The sequence below is a fragment of the Pristiophorus japonicus genome, chromosome 8 (genome assembly GCF_044704955.1).
Source record: "Pristiophorus japonicus isolate sPriJap1 chromosome 8, sPriJap1.hap1, whole genome shotgun sequence".
In the NCBI taxonomy this organism is placed as follows: Eukaryota; Metazoa; Chordata; class Chondrichthyes; family Pristiophoridae; genus Pristiophorus; species Pristiophorus japonicus.
This window is the reverse complement of record NC_091984.1, coordinates 228,931,013-228,952,177: the sequence shown is the minus strand read 5'-3', so window position 1 is coordinate 228,952,177 and position 21,165 is coordinate 228,931,013. Positions and strand designations below refer to the sequence as shown.

At 47.2% G+C, this 21,165-nt stretch overlaps 1 protein-coding gene across 1 annotated transcript in view; it reads right to left on the bottom strand.

Moving 5' to 3' along the window:
• Window positions 1-21,165, bottom strand: part of wscd2 (WSC domain containing 2) — a 370,410-nt gene that overhangs the window by 125,351 nt on the left and 223,894 nt on the right. Inside the window, exon 4 of the mRNA XM_070888043.1 lies at window positions 9,178-9,299. Coding sequence (XP_070744144.1) covers window positions 9,178-9,299 — 122 coding nt within the window. The remainder of the gene's footprint in view (window positions 1-9,177; window positions 9,300-21,165) is intronic.

Below are 21,165 nucleotides of genomic sequence, written 5' to 3'. Positions count from 1 at the left end.
TACAGTCATATTAAATGGTCTGAAGTCACACAGCTCTTACTCACAGTATAAGGCCTCGTGGAGTTATTCGATGGTAATTGCAGACATAATAGTTTCAATGAGATCATCTCTCATTCCTCTAAACTCCAGAGAGTATAGGCCCATTCGACACAATCTCTCATCATAAGACATCCCTCTCATCCCAGGAATCAACATAGTGAACCTCCGTTGTACCGCCTCCAAGGCAAGTATATCCTTCCTTAGATAAGGAGATCAAAACCGTGTACAGTGCTCCAGGTGTGGTCTCACCAAGGCCCTGTACAATTGTAGCAAGACTTCCTTACACTTGTATTCTAACACCCGTACAATAAAGGACAACATGCCATTTGCCTTCCTTATTGCTTGCTGTACCTCCATGCAAGTTTTCTGTATTTCTTGCACAAGGAGACCCAAATCTCTCTGAACACCAACATTTCAAAGTTTCTCACCATTTAAAAACTATTCTGTTTCTCTAGTCTTCCTACCAAAGTGAATAACTTCTCATTTCCCTACATTATACTCTATCTGCCACCTTACCGCCCACTCACTCAGTCTATCTATATCCCTTTGTAGACGCTTTGTGTTCTCCTCACAGCTTAGTGTCCCACCTAGCTTTGTATCATCAGCAAACTTGGATACATAACACTCAGTCCCTTCATCGAGGTCATTAATATAGATTGTAAATAGCTGAGGCCCCAGCACTGATCCTTGCGGCACCCCACTAGTTATAGCCTGCCAACCTGAAAAAGACCCGTTTATCCCGACTCTCTGTTTTCTGTCCGTTACTCAATCCTCTATCCATGCTAATACATTACCTCCAATCCCATAAGCCCTTATTTTGTATAATAACCTTTTATGTGACACCTTATCGAATGCCTTTTGGAAATCCAAATATACTACATCCACTGGTTCCCCTTTATTTACCCTGCTAGTTACATCCTCAAAAAACTCTAATAAATTTATCAACCACGATTTCCCTCTCATAAAACCATGTTGACTCTGCCTAATCATGTTATGGTTTTCCAAATGCCCTGATACCACTTCCTCAACAATGGAAACATAGAAACATAGAAACATAGAAAATAGGTGCAGGAGTAGGCCATTCAGCCCTTCAAGCCTGTACCACCATTCAATAAGATCATGGCTGATCATTCACCTCAGTACCCCTTTCCTGCTTTCTCTCCATACTCCTTGATCCCTTTAGCCATAAGGGCCATATCTAACTCCCTCTTGAATATATCCAATGAACTGGCATCAACAACTCTCTGCGGCAGGGAATGCCACAGATTAACAACACTCTGCGTGAAGAAGTTTTTCCTCATCTCAGTCCTAAATGGTCTATCCCTTATCCTAAGACTATGTCCCCTGGTTCTGGACTTCTCCAACGTCGGGAACATTCTTCCCGCATCTAACCTGTCCCGTCCTGTCAGAATCTTATATGTTTCTATGAGATCCCCTCTCATCCTTCTAAACTCCAGTGTATAAAGGCCCAGTTGATCCAGTCTCTCTTCGTATGTCAGTCCAGCCATCCCGGGAATCTGTCTGGTGAACCTTCGCTGCACTCCCTGTATAGCAAGAACGTCCTTCCTCAGATTAGGAGACCAAAACTGAACACAATATTCCAGGTGAGGCCTCACCAAGGCCCTGTACAATTGCAGTAAGACCTCCCTGCTCCTATACTCAAATCCCCTAGCTCTGAAGGCCAACATGCCATTTGCCTTCTTCACCACCTGCTGCACTTGCATGCCAACTTTCAATGACTGATGAACCATGACACCCAGGTCTCGTTGCACCTCCCCTTTTCATAATCTGCTGCCATTCAGATAATATTCTGCCTTCGTGTTTTTACCACCAAAGTGGATAACCTCACATTTATCCACATTATACTGCATCTGCCATGCATTTGCCCACTCACCTAACCTGTCCAAATCACCCTGCAACCTCTTAGCATTCTCCTCGCAGCTCACACTGCCACCAGTTTAGTGTCATTGCAAACTTGGAGATATTATACTCAATTCCTTCATCCAAATCATTGATATATATCTTGTAAGGAGCTGGGGTCCCAGCACTGATCCCTGCGGCACTCCACTAGTCACTGCCTTCCATTCCGAAAAGGACCCGTTTATTCCGACTCTCTGCTTCCTGACTGCCAACCAATTCTCTATCCATGCCAGTATATTACCCCCAATACCATGTGCTTTGATTTTGCACACCAATCTCTTGTGTGGGACCTTGTCAAAGGCCTTTTGAAAGTCCAAATACACCACATCCACTGGTTCTCCCTTGTCCACTCTACTAGTTACATCCTCAAAAAATTCTAGAAGATTTGTCAAGCATGATTTCCCTTTCATAAATCCATGCTGACTTGGACCAATTCTGTCACTGTTCTGCAAATGCACTGCTATTTCATCTTTAATATTTGATTCCAACATTTTCCCCACTACTGATGTCAGGCTAACCGGTCTAGAATGATCTGTTTTCTCTCTCCTCCTTTTTTAAAAAGCGGTGTTACATCAGCTACCCTCCAGTCCATAGGAACTGATCCCGAGTCGATAGACTGTTGGAAAATGATCACCAATGCATCCACTAGTTCTAGGGCCACTTCCCTAAGTACTCTGGGATACAGACAATCAGGCTCCGGGGATTTATCAGCCTTCAATCCCATCAATTTCCCTAACACAATTTCCCGCCTAATAAGGATATCCTTCAGTTCCTCCTTCTCACTAGACCCAGCATTCCAGCATTCACACACAGTATAGGTGATCAGTTTTTAACTGTACTTGGAGAGTGAATATTTGGTTTCTACATTGTCGAGCCCACTCTGACAAAGTGTTGAAAACCGTGATCCTTTATACTTTGATGTAGTAAATATACCATATATTTACTACATCAAAGGAAAAAGTCAAAATGACATACCTATTTCCCAAGTCCTCTGAAGACAGACTATCAATGTAAACAGTTTGCAATTGTTTACCTTCCCTTAAGCAAAACTTCCTTTACATACTGTTATCTTTAGCAAAAAGACTCGCTACCCCAGTTCTACCCTTAAACTAAACTACATCATCATTAACACTCATTCCCTTGCACAAGTACTTTACATCTTAGAAAACAAGCAGTGCCTTCTCCTCAGAGACTTCAAATCCATCCTGTTTATATCAGAAAGCCTGACAATTAATTCCTTTGATAACACTTCCAGGAAAACCTGCTTAACAAAGAAATTCGACTTTTAAACTTTTAACTCCCCAAGCTGTCGGACGGACATCTCTCCGGGATGTCTAACAACAACTACTCTTTCTTTCTTTCTAGTTACGTGTCAGCCATGGCTCAGTGGGTAACACTGTGTCAGAAGGTTGTGGGTTCAAGTCTCACCCCAGGGACTTGAACATATAAATCTGGGCTGACACTCACAGTACAGTGCTGAGGGAGTGCTGCACTGCCATCTCTCAGACGAGATGTTAAACCGAGCTACCATCTGCTCTCTTGGGTAGTTGTAAAATATCCCATGGCCCTATTACAAAGAAGAGCAGGGGAATTCTCCCTGGTATCTTGACTGATATTTAACCTTCAACCAACATTGCTGAACAACAGATTATATGGCCATTATTGCATTGCTGTTTGTGGAATCTTACTGTGTGCAAATTGGCTGCCACATTACAAGAGTGACTACACGTCAAAAAGTGTTTCATTGGCATGGCAGCTGATGTAACTCAGGCTGCGGCAAATTCTAGACCTCAACGTTATTATGTCTATACGGTACTTATGAATGACTCCACGAGGCAATGTGTTGTACTCAAACTGTAGTGACCTTGGTCCTTTATTCGGTAACTCCAGAGCGAGGCAACCGCATGGTGGCTGCCCTTTTACACAGCCCCTGCCACCAGGGCAGGAAACCCCGGTCTCCACCAGTTGCACCCTCTAGTGGTGCCAGCATGGTATATACACGGTGTGAACCTTATTGATAGTGCATCAGGTAAACAAGTCTCCATCTTTCGCAACTATACAGTGACGACACAGAGAGTATATCTATAGTCTGCATATATAACAAAAGTGCTTTGGGAATGTCCTGAGGTGGTAAAAGGCACTATATAAATGCATGGACTTTCTAAAACATTCAAGCCCTATCCTGTCCCAAAGTCACTGATCAGAAACAGGAACCTGAGCTTTTCTCTTCAGTAAACCTCGGGACACTATGCCCTCCATTGCTGCCCTGGCTGGGACTGAACAAACTGAGGGCAGAACCTCTTGGTTCTTTTTAATCCGCATGGCTCAGTGCCACACTGATTATCTTCAATATGTCTTGAAATCTGCTGTGAGTCCTTTAATTTCTCAGGAGCAAAAAATACACTTTTCGGTTTTATAGTTTGAAAAGAACAATTGGTCCTCGAGGTCGCCTCCCGCACTCCCCCCAAACCCAAACCCGAAGCCTTTCCTGTGGTGGAAGTGCCTGGCAGAAAAGGGACATCTCTATTACTGGCCCGTCATAAATAGTTAATTCAGCACAAGAGTGTGGACTGAACATGGGATCCTTCTGGGCTCTGCATAACATTGAAACAGAGACTACACTTCAAAAGCATTGGCTGCAAGCGCCCTGGGACTGTAATGTATGCACCGGTGAGTATGCTCACAGGTTTGTAGAGCTGTTACCCCAGGCCGCCTGCAATTTCTGCGGTCTGGAGGAGTCCGTGTTCCATGTCTATGTCGAATGTGCGAGGTTGCAGACCCTCTTCCATTATTTGAAGGGGCTGCTCCTCAAAGTCTGGTTGCACTTCAGTCCCACTCTCCTGATCTTTGGGCACCCTGAGCGGAGGGGAGTGGGCAGGTCGGAAGTCCTCCTCGTAGGACTGCTCCTGGGCACGGCCAAGGTGGCAATCAGCCGGTCCAGGCAGCAGGCGGTCGAGGGGGTCGTTCAGCCTGACTGCCTGGCTCTCTTCTGCGGTTACATCCGAGCCAGGGTGTTCCTGGAGATGGAGCACGCGGTGTCCGCCGGTACGCTCGCGGCCTTCCGCGAGAGGTGGGCGCCAGAGTGACTGGAGTGCATTATCACCCCCGGCAACCAAATTTTAATTTGATCCATTAACATCAAAAATGTAATTGGTTTAATTGGTTTATTTTGTCGGTTTTAGTGCCCCTCTTTAGTCATGTGATCTACGTCCAACTTTAAAATAGTTGTAGAGCTGTTGCATTGTGAGTGGCTTAGCCAGTCACGTGACATTCACAAGACTCAATAAAACCCCAGCCAGTTGTGTCTGGGTCATCCACGATGAGGTATACAGTTGTGAGCCTAGTGCATGAATTGGTAATGTGCAGTGTGATTGTTAAACCTTTGTTAATAAACCAACTGGTTCTTCATAGCAATGTGTTACTATGAATTCTTAAGCCAAGAACCCATGCATAACAGAGACGTCCTCCTGAGGTCATGATAGACGCTATAGAAATGCAAGATATTTCTTTAAACAGTACGCTACCAATAGAAGCTTCTAGCGATCTGACCTGGAGGCATGACCTGAACCTGGCACTGTGAGGGAGCTGAATTAACAAGCACGTTTGGAACCTCCATTATTCTGGGTTGACGACCCACAACTATACTGCAACATGCCAAGGTCAGTAAACTCCACTCGAATGCGTTTCATTCAATTGAAAATTCATTGCAACCTAGGTATTGTTGTTTTTATAAGAAGGTTCCCATGGCGATGGTGGTTTTTTCAACACATCCTCGTGTCTTTCCCAGACAATCTTCTGGCTTTTTTCTGAAGGTTCTGACTCTGCCTGGGGTACAGTTCCACACGGTGACCTCCTCCCGCCCTCTCAGGTCTCGCTCAAGCTCTCTGCGCCACCTTCAATTGGCCATTCTTCCCGAAAGAGACAGCGAAGCCCCGAGCTTTGGCCAACCCGCCCCGCGGCAATGGGGCGGTCACTGCTTGGTCGGCCATTTTACACCCTGATGGATTTTATTGCTCCATTGGCTTCAACGGAGCAAGGGGGGGTGTAAATGTGGGCATCCGACCTGACCCACCCCTTTCCCGCCCGGCGGACTGGGTCAAAATCGGGGTTCGGAGTGTTGGATTTTATTTGTTCATTCACGGGATCGCTGGCAAGGCCGGCATTTATTGCCCGTCCCTAATTGCCCCTCGAGAAGGTGGTGGTGAGCCGCCTTCTTGAACCGCTGCAGTCCGTGTGGTGAAGGTGCTCCCACAGTGCTGTTAGGGAGGGAGTTCCAGGATTTGGACGATGAAGGAACGGCCGATATATTTCCAAGTCAGGATGGTTGGAGGGGAACTTGGAGGTGGTGGTGCTTAAGGGTGATCTAACTGAGGTGTTTAAGGTGATTGAAGGATTTGACAGGGTAGATAGCGAGAGAAACTATTTCCTCTGGTGCGGGGAGTCCAGAAGACGAGGGGGCATAACCTCACAATTAGAGCCGGGTGTTAACAGACGCGGTTTTGGGAGGTGCTACTAAAGAGTAATTAGTAGGCTATTTGACTGTGGCTGGCATCACTGCCATATGTGACTGAGCCATCCAAACAGGCATTCTTTCCCTGGTGGGTCACAGCCTAGCAATCACAAACGGTGTGCTTTTCCACTGCATATGCTGGAGTCACTGCTGGGTCAAATATCTCGATTCCTGCTCTGACTGAGGTGCAACCAGGAATCGAACCTGGGAACATTTCACCTGTATGGCCTGGTGTCACAAGAACCACCCCGGCACCTCTTTAAATGAGTTCTGAATGAACATTTGCTGATTATCTCATATTACTCTGTATGTCAAAGCTGGGCACTTTCCACAGGAAGAGAGCAACAGACCTCATTGCTGCCTTCCCTGATTCACTGAGTCTTTCCCCCAGATATTTTTCCCAGGTTAAGCATCTCAGGCCACTCCCAATGGTCTGAAGTTCACCTTTGCCGACTCAATAAACTGCAGAGAGCCCAGGGTCCAAACAGAAAAACCCTTGTTATTGCATTTCGGCTCGCTGGTGATATCACCAGCCAATCGCGTGATCTTCCTTAACTTTTCAGAATGACAGTGGGGCTAAAAGGATTAAATTATGAGGCGAGGTTTTGGGAGGTGCTACTGAAGTGTAATTAGTAGGCTATTTGACTGTGGCTGGCATCACTGCTATACTTGACTGTGTCCTGTATTCCCTTGAGTAAAGAAGGTCAAGGGTGATCTAATTGGGATTATTGAGATGATTGAAGGATAGGACAGGGTAGATAGAGAGGGACTATTTCCTCAGGTGTCCAGAACAAGAGAGCATAACCTTAAAATTAGAGGCTGTTCAGGGGTGATGTCAGGAATCACTTTTTCACACACAGGGTGGTGGGAACGTGCAACTCTCCCCCCAAAAAGCTGTTGAGGCTGGGGCGAGGGAGGGGAGGGAGGGCTTCAATTTGTTGGGTATTAAGGGTTATGGAACCAAGGTGGGCAGATGGAGTTAAGATACAATTCAGTCATAATTCAACTGAATGGGAACAAGCTTGAGGGGCTGAATGGCCTGCTCCTGTTCCTATGTTTGGGTGGTGGGGGGGGGGTGGGGGGGCGGGCGGGCAGTAGAGTAAGCACGTCTCTCGACTGTGGCTTAGGCCATGGACTTGAAAAAAGTTTACTAAACAATAATGGATAGGTGAAAAGAAGCAATGATGCTTTGTAAACTTGCAAACAGTTTCAAACTTAACCGGCAACCAAAATAGGGGGCGGCGTGGGGCGCTGGCATCCACCCCTTTAAGTCGCGCTCCGAGAGCGGATGTCGGCCATCTTTGCTGACCCGCTGGGGTTGTTAAGAGGTCGCCGCAGGGCAGTGAGGGGTCGCTGCGCAAGGCGATGACATCATCATCGGTTGCGCGGCGGCCCGGGACGCTCACCATAGCAACGCCTCCGCAAACTCCCAGGTAAATTTGGAGCGTACCTAAGAAATAGGAGCAGGAGTAGGCCACTCGGCCCCTCGAGCCTGCACCGCCAGTCAATAAGATCATGGCTAATCTGATCTTAGCCTCAACTCCATTTCCCCGCCCGCTCCCCATAACCCTTCACTCCCTTATCTTTCAAAAATCTGTCTATCTCCACATTAAACATTTTTTAATGACCCAGCCTCCACAGCTCTCTGGGGTAGAGAATTCCAAAGATTCACCACCCTCTGAGAGAAGAAATTCCTCCTCGTCTCCATTTTAGATGGGCAGCTCCTTATTCTGAGACTATGCCCCTCTTGTTCTAGATTCCCCTACGAGACGAAAGCCGCCTCAGAATCTTACATGTTTCAATAAGATCACCTCTCATTCTTCTAAACTCCAAATGAATCAACCTGCTCAACCGTTCTTCATACGGCAACCCCTTCATCTCAGGAATCAACCTCATGAACCTTCTGTGAACAGCCTCCAATGCAGGTATATCCCTCCTTAAATACGGAGACCAATGATGTACGCAGTACTCCAGCTGTGGTCTCATCAACATAAGAATGTAAGAAATAGGAACAGGAGTAGGCCATACGGCCCCTCGCAAATAGTCATGGCTGATCTGATCATGGACTCAGCTCCAGTTCCCTGCCCGCTCCCCATAACCCCTTATCCCCTTATCCATTAAGAAACCGACTATTTCTGTCTTAAATTTATTCAATATCCCAGCTTCCACAGCTCTCTGAAGTAACAAATTCCACAGATTCACAACTCAGAGAAGAAATTTCTCCTCATCTCAGTTTTTAATGGGCGGCCCCTTATTCTAAGATTGTGCCCTTTACTTCGAGCTCCCCCATCAGTGGAAACATCCTCTCTGCATCCACCTTGTCAAGCCCCCTCATAATCTTATACATCTGATAAGATCGCCTCTCATTCTTCTGAATTCCAATGAGTAGAGGCCCAACCTACTCAACCTTTCCTCATAAGTCAACCCCTCTCTGAACTGACTCCAAAGCAAGTATATCCTTTCATAAATATGGAAACTAAAACTGCACGCAGTATTCCAGGTGTGGCCTCACCAATACCTTGTATAGCTGTAGTAAGACTTCCCCGCTTTTAAAGTCCATCCACTTTGCAATAAAGACCAAGAAACCATTGGCCTTCCTGATCACTTGCTGGACCTGCATATTATCCTTTTGTGTTTCATGCACCTACAATGTTACACTTTATTCAACAGAAATCTAAGTCAGGCTAAGTTAGCATTGTCCAAGTTACCTTCTCGGTGCAGAAATCCACACATTTATCCACCGACATATTCAATAAGATGCTGCTGGCCGGCAGGGCAAGGGAGACGTTACCAGGCCTTTGAAAGCATCCTCGGAACACGGCACTCCCATCTGTAATCAGAAATCAAAGGGGGGAAAAAAATTGGTGAATAATATGCCGGGCTGTCTGCCACACTACGCCGCACTCATAGTATTGAATACACATTATCCCTTTTACATCGCGCTCTTTGACAAATGGCCCCTCCAGCAGAGACAGCATAAGTCATCTGCAAAATTAAAGAATGCTGCCAAGAGCAGTGTCACACATGAAAGATGGATCATTGCGAGAGAAGTCAAAAGAGTTGGGTGTGTTCCAGTGGGCCCTGTGAGTGTGACTGCTCTGCTCTTAGATTGAGCGCAGTGATCAGGATTAATGCTGAAATACAGCAGTATTAAACCCAAAAAATTGATGTCTTAATCAAAGCCAAGCCCACAGGGGAATATTATTGCGATCAGCTTTTTTTTTAATGTTATAGATTTGTGCCCTTCTGTCATTTATATTTTACTGGAAATTATATTTGACGGAGCGGGCAGCATGAAGTGTCCCCTTCTTAGCATTATCGATTCTTGGCTGGTTACAAGCTTCTGAAGCACAAACAAGTGAAGAGAAAGGCAAATCGAAGAACGACAGAGCGACAGTTTCTGCTGCGCTTGCACCGAAAACAAAACTAGCGGGGGAAGAATTCCCCCTCGCCCCGATGAGGGGCGGTCACTAGCTGGGGCCGGGGCTTTGTGTGAATTGGGCTCATCGCCCGTCAAAGGAAGCCGAACGCAATCTCAAACGCTCCACTTCCTTTAGGGGAGGTTCCCGGGGGCGCCGCTGGGGGGGGGGGCGCGATGAGACAAGTGCTGCGCGAACGCTACGTGTAGCGCTGATGCGCTTCAACGCCCCTTCTCTTTGCTGACAGGCGGCCTCCACTGGGCAACCAGGGCTGCGTGGGACTGGGGCTTGCAACCCGGCACGTAAAACTTAGTGCTGGGTTACACGATAGACGTGTCCGGACCACGCTAGACCCGCCATCCTGGAGCCGACCCGAACGTCGGCAATCCTAGAAAGATGGCGGCGTGGGGCGCTGGCGCCGCGCCCCTTTAAGTAGCACCCCGAGAACGGTTGTGGGCCAGCTTCGCGACCCGCGGTGAAATTTCTCCCGTGGGGCAGTGAGGGGGGTCGGCACGCATGGTGATGATGTCATCGCCGGTTGTACGGCAGTCCGAGACGCTCCCCAAACCCCAGGGCTATTTCCTGAGAGTGGTAGCACTCCCCACGGGTGAAAAGTCTCCTTCGCTCCGTTAGCGCCCCCCCCCCATAGGCCAAAACGGGCCTCAAAAAAGGATCAATTTTGCCCCCAGACTGTTTTCAATCACATATATGCAGTGATTCAGCACAACCAGGCAAGCTCGAACTTTACAAGAGAACCCCCACTCTAGGAAAGGAGGTTTGCATCACTCCCTTTCCGGCGTTATTTATGGCCCGCTAACAAACTGTTAAATATGCACTGAATGAGATTCCATCAGCGTGAATGAAAAAAATACACAACAAATTGTAATGCACCTGTACTAATGATGCTTTAACGCTTCTCATGCAGTTAACGGGCCACTTAACTCAGATTACCGACAAGAGATTCCCTAATCCGGCTATGGATATTGCAATTGAACGGCTGAGCAGCACCTTCAAAAAGCCCGTTAGTCCCACGATGTTCTCGCGCGCTCACGCTATAGGTAAAAGCGAGGACTTGATGACACGCCACCAGCCCACCTCCCCACACCCACCAACATGATCCAAAACAACAACAACTTGAATTTATATAGCGCCTTTAAGGTGGCAAAACGCCCCATAAAGCCAACGGGCGTGGCGACACGGAACAAAACTGCCGACTACACAGCGGCTCCGTCAGCACCTGCAAAGAAGTGAGCGCTCCAAAGTCAGACCCCCCACACCCCCTCCCCGCCCCACGGTCAGAGCTATGGACGCAGCTCCAAGGTGGCCACAAGCCCGAGCCGGGTACGGACCTTGCCCGATATCCGCGAGGGCGCGCAGGGCTGAATCTCCGCGGCACCGTCCCGCATGCCTCCGGTGGGAGCTGTGCGGGAGATCCCGGAGAAACGGCGGCGACGGGTTCGAACGGACTTTCCCCGGGCCTTCCGGCAAAGTTAGGACGGGCGTTTGAGAGTGGGTACCACCCCACCCACTCTGCCCCGGTGGAGGTTCACTATCCAGGGTGGACGTCACTCATGCCTCAAATCACGTCTCTGAGCAACAGTATTTGGGCCTGCATTTGCTTGAGTACTTGCACCAGAGTACTGGAGTGTCTGGGGCCTTCGCCTGGGGCAGAGATTCCAGGGAATGACGTGACTTAAGCTGTTACGTGAGGTGTGCGATCGTTTTCTGGGAGACTTGTGCACTGTTCCAAAGAGACTCTTGCTGAAAAAATTGGACCACTAAATACCATAGCATCATCCCCTCGCCCCCACTCCCCCCGCCCCCACTCCACCCAGCCCCGGCATTAAAATCAACGGTGAGATTGGGTTTGTTGAATTAACACCACCGTTAGCACCACAACCATTTGGACCATTCCAGAATGGCGCTGGAGGGCTCAGGTTCAGTGTTCAAACCACTCCGCTGAAGGGTCGGACTTGATCGAGGAACTTCATTGAAATCCTAAACCTCAATTAAGTAAAAAGGAAGAGAAACTCGCATTTCACGATCTCAGCACATCCCAAGTCACTTTAAAGCCAATGGAGTGTCGTCACTGTGGGATGTTGTAATGTTGTAAACGCAGCAGCCAATTTGTGCACAGCAAGCTCCCACAAACAGCAATGTGATAATAACCAGATAATCTGTTTTCAGTGATGTTGAATGCGGGGATAAACGTTGGCCCCAGGACACCGGAGAGAACACCCCTGCACTTCTTCAAAATAGTGCCCTGGGATCTTTTACATCCACCTGAGGGGACAAACAGGGCCTCGGTTTGACACCTGATCCGAAAGGCAGCCCCTCCGATAGTGCAGCATTCCCTCAGTATTCAGGAGTGTCAGCCTAGATTTTTGCACTTAGGTCCCAAGAGTGGGACTTGAACCCACAACCTTCTGATGCAGAGGTGAGGGTGCTACCCACTGAGCCACGGCTGACACATGTAACGGAGCAAGTGTTTTGACAGCCAGCCTTGTTTCGATTTCCCCCGACAAGATATTTTTAGATTAATATTTATTGAGCTCAAAATCCAGGCCAGACTGAGAGAGCGCATGCTCGTTGTCGGGGGCTAGGTGGTCTAGCACCCAGTGTAGCGGAAATCACAGCACCATGCTGTCCCTCCGTCAGCATGGCTGAGTATGTCGTGGGCAATCCCATTCAGAGAGGATGACTGGGTGTGGCAAACAGCAAAATGTCACGATCGTCCTATCGGAGGAGCTCTTTTGAGGTTGGGGGCTTGGTGTGAAGGGGAGTAAAGGGAGTCTCACTCGGAATCGAAATGTGCAGTACCTGAGCTAGCCGTGGGGTCGATGCAGACACTGGGAGGGGGGAGGGGGGGCGGCGGAGGCGTAGTTTGGACGTTGTGCAACGGTATTAAACGGGCGCTAGCGACCCGCCAGTGCGCTTTACATCTCTCCCGGTTTTAATTTCCCCAACGGAAGTGAAAACGGGGAAAGATATATCAAGTTCCACCTCCAGCACTGAAGATCTAACACAGACTGTGCGCAATAAAAGGCCACTTTGGAACAGTTGACAGCAGAGATGAAATGATTGGAACTGAACTGGAGAAATATCCTCTGTTTGATGTGAGGAACTATTGTCATCAAAAAAACATTTGTACTCTCTCAAGTCTTCAGCAGCTGTTTCCGAACGTTATTGAAATGTTTTCTGTATTCCTATGAGCCGTTCTGTAATAATATTCAGTAAATTAATTGAAGGAGCTGATCATGTCATTCTGGTGACTGAGTGAATAAATGCTAATATACGCCTCGGAGGAGAAGCAAATTACTGAAAATGAAGCATTAAATAACAATCATTACAATCTACTTTAACTAAGGTATTCAAAATTAAATTAAATTTCAGTTAGTCAGTGTCATGCAAACAAATTAACATGTGCAATACTTTACACAAAGATTCATTTGAGGCCAGCGTTAGTTAATTGAATTCTTGCGAATCTGCGAGTTGGTTCAGGTGGTCAAACTAACATTGTAACTTCTGCTTTACCGTCAGCCGTGACCTCGTGGGACGCATACCCTCACCTCCGAGACAGAAGGGTGTGGGCCCCACTCCAGAGGCCCAAGTGTGCAATCCTGGTGGACACTCCAGTGCAGTGCTGAGGGACTCATCATCAGCATCATAGGCAGTCCCTGGGGAAGACTTGCATCCACTCTAAAAATGAGTCCCTAGGTGGCTGAACAATCCAACACGAGAACCACAGTCCCTGCCACAGGTGGGACAGGCAGTGGTTGAGGGAAAGGGTGGGCGGGGAGTCTGGTTTGTCGCACGCTCCTTCCGCTGCCTGCGCTCGGTTTCTGCACGCTCTTGGCGACGAGACTCGAGGTGCTCAGCGCCCTCCCGGATGCTCTTCCTCCACTTAGGGCGGACTTTGGCCAAGGACTCCCAGGTGTCGGTGGGGATGTTGTACTTTATCAGAGAGGCTTTGAGGGTGTCCTTGTAACGTTTCCGCTGCCCACCTTTGGCTCGTTTGCCGTGAAGGAATTCCGAGTAGAGCTGAGGGAGTGCTGCACTGTTGGCGATGCCGTCTTTTTGGAGGAAACATTCAACCTTCTCAGGTGGACATACCCTCTCAGGTGAATTTATTTTTCGGCCCAACTCCCACTCCTCACAGGTGACTGACCAGCCCTGCGCTCACCTGTTCTGTGATTTTGGGCAGTAGGTTGACGGGTTGCCGTGCAACATCAAAAAGGACAGTACACAAAATTCCATTAGATGGTCAACAAGGAAGCAAATGGACTAGATGGTGGAAAGGACAGTACACAAAATTCATGGTGAGCCATTTCTCAACAAAAATCTATGCTGTCACATCAGTGCAGTGCTGAGGGACCACGCACCGTCGGAGGTGACGTCTTTCAGATGATCTGTTAAACCGAAGCCCCGTCTGCTCTCTCAGGTGTACGTAAAAGATCCCATGGCACTATTTCGAAGAAGAGCAGGGGAGTTATCCCCAGTGTCCTGGGGCCAATATTTATCCCTCAACCAATGTGATTGGACGTTGCTGTGCGCAAATTGGCTGTCGCGTTTCCTACATTACAACATGACTACACTTCAAAAAGTACTTCGTTGGGGCTGTCAAGCACTTTGGGATGTCCTGAGGTGGTGAAAGAACTTAAGAATTAGGAACAGGAGTAGGCCATTCGGCCCCTCGAGCCTGCTCTGCCAGTCAGTGAGATCATGGCTGATCTTCTATCTCAACTCCAACAAAGGTGTCTTCACTCAGTTCGTGGCTGTGATTTAGGCGCGACAGATCTTCAGTCAATATTAGTTCCTTCAGTCTCCTCCGCCGTCTACAAGCTACAGGTTTTTCCAAAGCCCAGTGTGCCACTCACTGCTTCTTGGTTGACTTTCATCTTCCTCCCTATATTTAGCACTGGTAGTATCCCAAAACAAGGGACCTTGGCCCATCACCTAGGTTTCTGAAGAATAGAAGAATATTTCTGTAGAGTGGAATTCTATATTTTCTCCTCCTTAACCCCTCCTCGTACAACCTCAGCCAAAACGGGAGCTAATTCCTCTAAAATGAACTCATGAGTTAGAGCTCCTCGCTGGAAGTCTCAGCAAGTGTCAGCTGTGGCTCAGTGGGTAGCATAATTGCCTCTGATTCAGAAGGTTGTGGGTTCAATCCCACTCCAGGGACTTAAGCATATAAATCCAGACTGACACTCCCAGTGCAGTGCTGAGGGAGTGTTGCATTGTGGAGGCCCTGTCTTTCAGATGAGATGTTAAACTGAGACTCTGTCTGCTCTCTCAGGTGGATGTAAAAGATCCCATGGCACTATTTCGAAGAAGAGCAGGGAAGTTATCCCTGGTGTCCTGGCCAATATTTATCCCTCAATCAACAGATTATCTAGCCATTATCACATTGCTGTTTGTCGGAGCTAACCGTGTGCAAATTGGCTGCCGTGTTTCCCACATTACAACAGTGTCTACACTCCAAAAGTTCTCGATTGTAAAGCGCTTTGAGACATTCGGTGGTTGTGAAAGGTGCTATATAAATGCAAGTCTTTCTTTTTTTTCAATGGGAAGGCTCACTGGAAAATTAAACAAAAAGGTCAGTGTCCGAGTCACAGCCCTTTCAATTTTACAATGATTAATCCTAATTTCCGATCCATCATCCATTAAGCGAGGACCTCGGCAGGAAGTGCCACCTCATAAAATTCACCCCTCTTAGGTTTCTGGCTATCAAGTCTGCAATAGTTTGGCAATCTAGCTTAAAAGTTCCAAATGATCTATGTCAAGAAGGATTATCATAAAATGTACGATTATCTATGCACGGATGCTTTAACCTGGTGGAAAGTCCATAATAAGGTTTCAGCATTGATAAAACAAAAACCCAAGGCTAAAACAATCTAGAGCAGGTTAAAGATTCCCATGGCAGTATTCAAGGAAGAACTACGAGTTCTCTGCAGTTTAGAAGAATGAGAGGTGATCTCATTGAAAGGTAGCTCATTCTTAGAGGGCTTGTCAGGGTAGATGCTGAGAGGCTGTTTCTCCCTGGGTTGGAGAGTCTAGAACCAGAGGCCACAGTCTCAGGATAAGGGGTCGGCCATTTAGGACAGAGATGAGGAGAAATTTCTTCACTCAGAGGGTTGTGAATCTTTGGAATTCTCTATCCCAGAGGGCTGTGGATACTCAGACGTTGAGTATATTTAAGACACAGATTGATGGATTTTTGGACTCGAAGGGAATCAAAGGATATGGGAATGTGAAGTTGAGGTCGAAGATCAGCCATGATCTCATTGAATGGCGGAGCAGGCTCGAGGAGCTGTATGGCCTACTCCTGCTCCTATATCTTATGTTCTTATGTGCCCCCAGTGCTATTACCAATTCCTCACTCAATCAACCTCACTAAAAATGGGTTAACTGGCTATTCATCTTATTGTGGTTTGTGGTGTCTTGTTGTGGACATAATGGCTGCCCCGCTTACTTGCACAACATTGGAAAATTGAAAGGGCTGTGACTCGGACACTGAACTGGGTGGCGGTGTGAGCTGTGAGGAGGACGCTAAGAGGTTGCAGGGTGATTTGGACAGGTTAAGTGAGTTGGCAAATACATGGCAGATGCAGTACAATGTGGATAAATGTGAGGTTATCCACTTTGGGGGCAAAAACACGAAGGCAGAATATTATCTGAATGGCGGAAGATTAGGAAAAGGGGAGGTGCAGCGAGACCTGGGTGTCATGATTCATCAGTCATTGAAGGTTGGCATGCAGGTACAGCAGGCCGTGAAGAAGTCAAATAGCCTTCATAGCAAGGGGATTTGAGTATAGGAGCAGGGAAGTCTTACTGTAGTTGTACAGGGCCTTGGAATATTGTGTTCAGTTTTGGTCTCCTAATCTGAGGAAGGACGTTCTTGCTAGTGAGGGAGTGCAGCGAAGGTTCACCAGACTGATTCCTGAGATGGCAGGACTGTCACATGAGGAGAGATTAGATCGACTGGGTCTGTATTCACTGGAGTTTAGAAGGATGAGAGGGGATCTCATAGAAACATATAAAATTCTGACGGGACTGGACAGGTTAGATGCAGGAAGAATGTTCCCGATGTTGGGGAAGTCCAGAACCAGGGGACATAGTCTTAGGATAAGGGGTAAGCCATTTAGGACTGAGATGAGGAGAAATTTCTTCACTCAGAGAGTTGTTAACCTGTGGAATTCCCTACCACAGAGAGTTGTTGATGCCGGTTCATTGGATATATTCAAGAGGGAGTTAGATATGGCCCTTGCAGCTAAAGGGATCAAGGGGTATGGAGAGAAAGCAGGAATGGGGTACTGAAGGAATGATCAGCCATGATCTTATTGAATGGCGGTGCAGGCTCGAAGGGCCGGATGGCCTACTCCTGCACCTATTTTCTATGTTTCTATGTTTCTATCAGTCAGTGCAGTTCAAAGCAATTTACTGTGTGTAAAGGAGATTTGATAAGGTGCTACATCAAGGCGAGTGTTGTTTTTCCAATATACCTACCTACAAGTTGACTACCAAAGAAACAGGCTGAATGATTAATATTAATTGCAGTTGAATGGTGTCCGTGCAGTAGCTGAAGTTTAGGATGGGCATGTAGTTCATTTAACTTTGATGGCCTTCAGCATTAAGGTACTCGTACTTGAGGGAAATGGCACATTAATTAGGCTTGAGTCGACGGCACCACGTGCAAGATGCAATTAAACCAACTCTAATTAGTCTTCTGTTCGGGTAATCAACGATGAGCAGTGCACAGCGCAATTAATGCACTGTTAATGTATCAACAATTCCAATTGTACCAAAGTCATCGACGTGACCTATAAACGACTCTGGAGAAATTACTGCTGAAACCACTTCATAACCGTAGGATAAGTCCGGTGGGAAATGGAGATATTAAAAGAGATTGCTGATATTTTGTGAGTTGTTCCCATATCCGAATGGCACTTTACTGAACAAAGGTAATTGGTGTCAAAGAGGAATTTAATACATAGAACCCTTCCAATATTCCAATCCCCTTGTGAACTCTCTTTAGTCATTTTATGCACGCAACAAAAACACATTATTGGCAGTGGTTATTTTGTATTCAGCGGTAGCAGAAGTCATTAGTATCTTCTGGAGAGATTATTAGCAGTCTTTTGGCACAATAACAGCAACTTGCATTTATATGGCGCCTTTAACGTAATGAAACGTCCCAAGGCCTTTCACAGGAGCGATAATCAAACAAAATGTGACACCGAGCCACATAAGGAGATATTAGGTCAAGTGACCAAACACTTGGTCAAAGAGATCGGTTTTAAGGAGCGTCTGACAGGAGGAGAGAGAGGCGGAAAGATTCAGGAAGGGAATTCCAGAGCTTTAGGCCTCGACAGCTGAAGGCACAGCCGCCAATGGTAGAGCGATGAAAATCGGAGATGCGCAAAAGGTCAAAATTGAGGAGTGCAGACATCTCGGAGGGTTGTGAGGCTGGAGGAGGTTCCACAGATAGGGAGGGGCGATGCCATGGAGGGATTTGAACACAAGGGTGCGAATTTTAAAATCGAGGTGTTGCCGGACCGGGAGCCCATGTCGGTCAGCGAGCACGGGACTTGCCGCGAGTTAGGGCACGGGCAGATGATGATGTCACGATGTTTAAGGGCAATCACTTGATCATGTCACAATGTCTATTGGCAAATGAGTGCCAGGAAACCTCGATGTGTTTCCAGTGGAAGAAAAGAGTGGTGGGGAGAAATTCGGGTCGTTTGCGCCTCCCGTTAATTGAGCGCAAATGACTTTTTGCCTGGGCGAGGCGCTATATAAATAAAAGTTGTTGTTGCTGTTTTGGGTGAGACAAAAACTAGGGTCCATAAATATAAGATAGTCACTAATAAATCAAAAAGGGAAATCAGATAAAACATCTTTACCCAGAGAGACTTTAGAATGTGTAACTCGCTACCACAAGGAGTTGAGGCGAATAGCAAAGATGCATTTAGAAACCTGGAAACATAGAAAATGGGTGCAGGAATGGGCCATTCGGCCCTTTGAGCCTGCACCACCATTCAAATAAGATCATGGCTGATCATTCACCTCAGTACCCCTTTCCTGCTTTCTCTCCATACCCCTTGATCCCTTTAGCCGTAAGGGCCATATCTAACTCCCTCTTGAATACATCTAACGAACTGGCATCAACAACTTTCTGTGGTAGAGAATTCCACAGGTTCACAATTCTCTGAGTGAAGAGGTTTCTCCTCATCTGGGTCCTAAATGGCTTCCCCCTTATCCTTAGACTGTGACCTCTGGTTCTGGACTTCCCCAACATCGGGAACATTCTTCCTGCATCTTGACCTGTCCAGTCCCATCAGAATTTAAGGGGAAGCTCGTTAAGCAGATGATGGAGAGAGGAATAGAAGGATATGCTGATAGGGTTAGATAAAGAGGGGAGGGAGGGGGCTGGTGTGGAGCATAAACACCGGCATGGATCTGTTGGGCCAACTGGCCTGTTTCTGTGCTGTAACTTCTAGGTAAGCAACACAGCATCAAACCAATGTGTTAAAGTATGACGGTGTAACTCGACATATTGTTACAACTGCTTTCACAAGCAGGGTTCTGAAAATCTTTTGATTTCATTCATCAAGCACTGGGGCTAATAATGGATTGAAAAGTGGATAATATATCACATTTTTATCATTTTTTATTCATCACTGGCTGCACAGAAATGGAAAATAGGAGAGATATCATTAGTTGTTAATGGCCTTTTACCTCAACACAAGGATCGTGGAATGTGTAATTAGGAACCGTACAACTGAACCCTTATGGTCAGTATCTAATGAAGAATGTGGGACAGGTAACGACCCTTTGGCCCATCCAGCCTGCCCCACACAATGTCATGCCTCGTGTATCACAATATAGACTCCCCACCCCGCCCGAAAGCATGTGATGGGGAAAAGAAAACAGATTAAAAACCCAGACCAATTAAAAGGGGAAAAAAAAAATCGAGGAAATTCATCTCCGACCCATCGAGGCGATCAAAATTAGTCCAGGAGATCACTCTGGCCCTGAATTCCCTACAACAACTATAACTTGTAGTTATATAGCGCCTTTGACATAGTGACACGTCCCAAGCCACTTCACGGGAGTATTATGAGATAAAACAATTTGACACCGAGCAGCACAGGGAGAAATGAGCGCAGGTGACCAAAAGTTTGGTCAAAGAGTTATGTTTTAAGGAGCGTCTTGAAGGATGAAAGAGAGGTAGAGAGGTGGAGAAGTTTAGGGAGGGAGTTCCAGAGCTTGGGGCCCAGGCAACAGAAGGCTCGGCCACTGATGGTTGAGCGATTATAATCAGGGATGCTCAGGAGGGCAGAATTAGAGGAACGCAGATATCTCGGTGCGAGGCGGGGGGAGGTATTGGGGGAGTGCTGAGACTGAAGCAGATTACAGAGATAGGGTTGGGGTGAGGCTATGGCGGGATTTGAAAACATGGAGATTTTTGAAATCGAGGTGTTACTTAACCGGGGGCCATTGTAGGTCAGCGAGCACAGGGGAGATGGGTGAGTGGGACTTGGTGCGAGTTAGGACACGGGGCAGCCGAGTTTTGTAAGAAGTGATATCCGCCCCCAACCAAAAAGTGGTCTAGCTCTCGTTGGAAGGCAAGTCTTGTGTGTGGCAAGCATTTCCTGGAGATTAACTTGCGTGTCAGGATTTTTAATAGGAAAACTGTGGGCCCAATTTCCCTCCTCCAGGCACCAGAAATAAGGTAGGCCTGTAATAACTTGCCAAGTCTGGATGAAATCCTGGAGGTTTCATCACATGACCTCCCGCCTCCTTCCACCCGACTCGGTCAAATCCTTCTTTTTTTCTCCTTTCTCACATATGCTTATAACTAATAAAACAAAAATGAGAAATATGCACAATAGTTTTCAATGGCCCCTGTGATTTTTCTCCCTGGGTGTTGCTCGCAGCAGAGTCCTGGAGATCAATTTACAATTCCTGGAGACTCCAGGCCAAACTGGAAGGGTTGGCAACCCGAGTATTCACTCTCAGCAGGTCCTCTAGACTTGACCATTCCAATGCACTCCTGGCTGGCCTCCCACATTCTACCCTACGTGAACTAGAGGTGATTCCAAAACTCGACTGCCCCCGTGTCCTAACTCGCACCAAGTCCCGCTCACCCGTCACCCCTGTGCTCGCTGACCTACATTGGCTCCCGGTTGAGCAACGCCTCGATTTCAAAATTCTCATCCTCATTTTCAAATCCCTCCATGGCCTCGCCCCCTCCCTATCTCTGTAATCTCC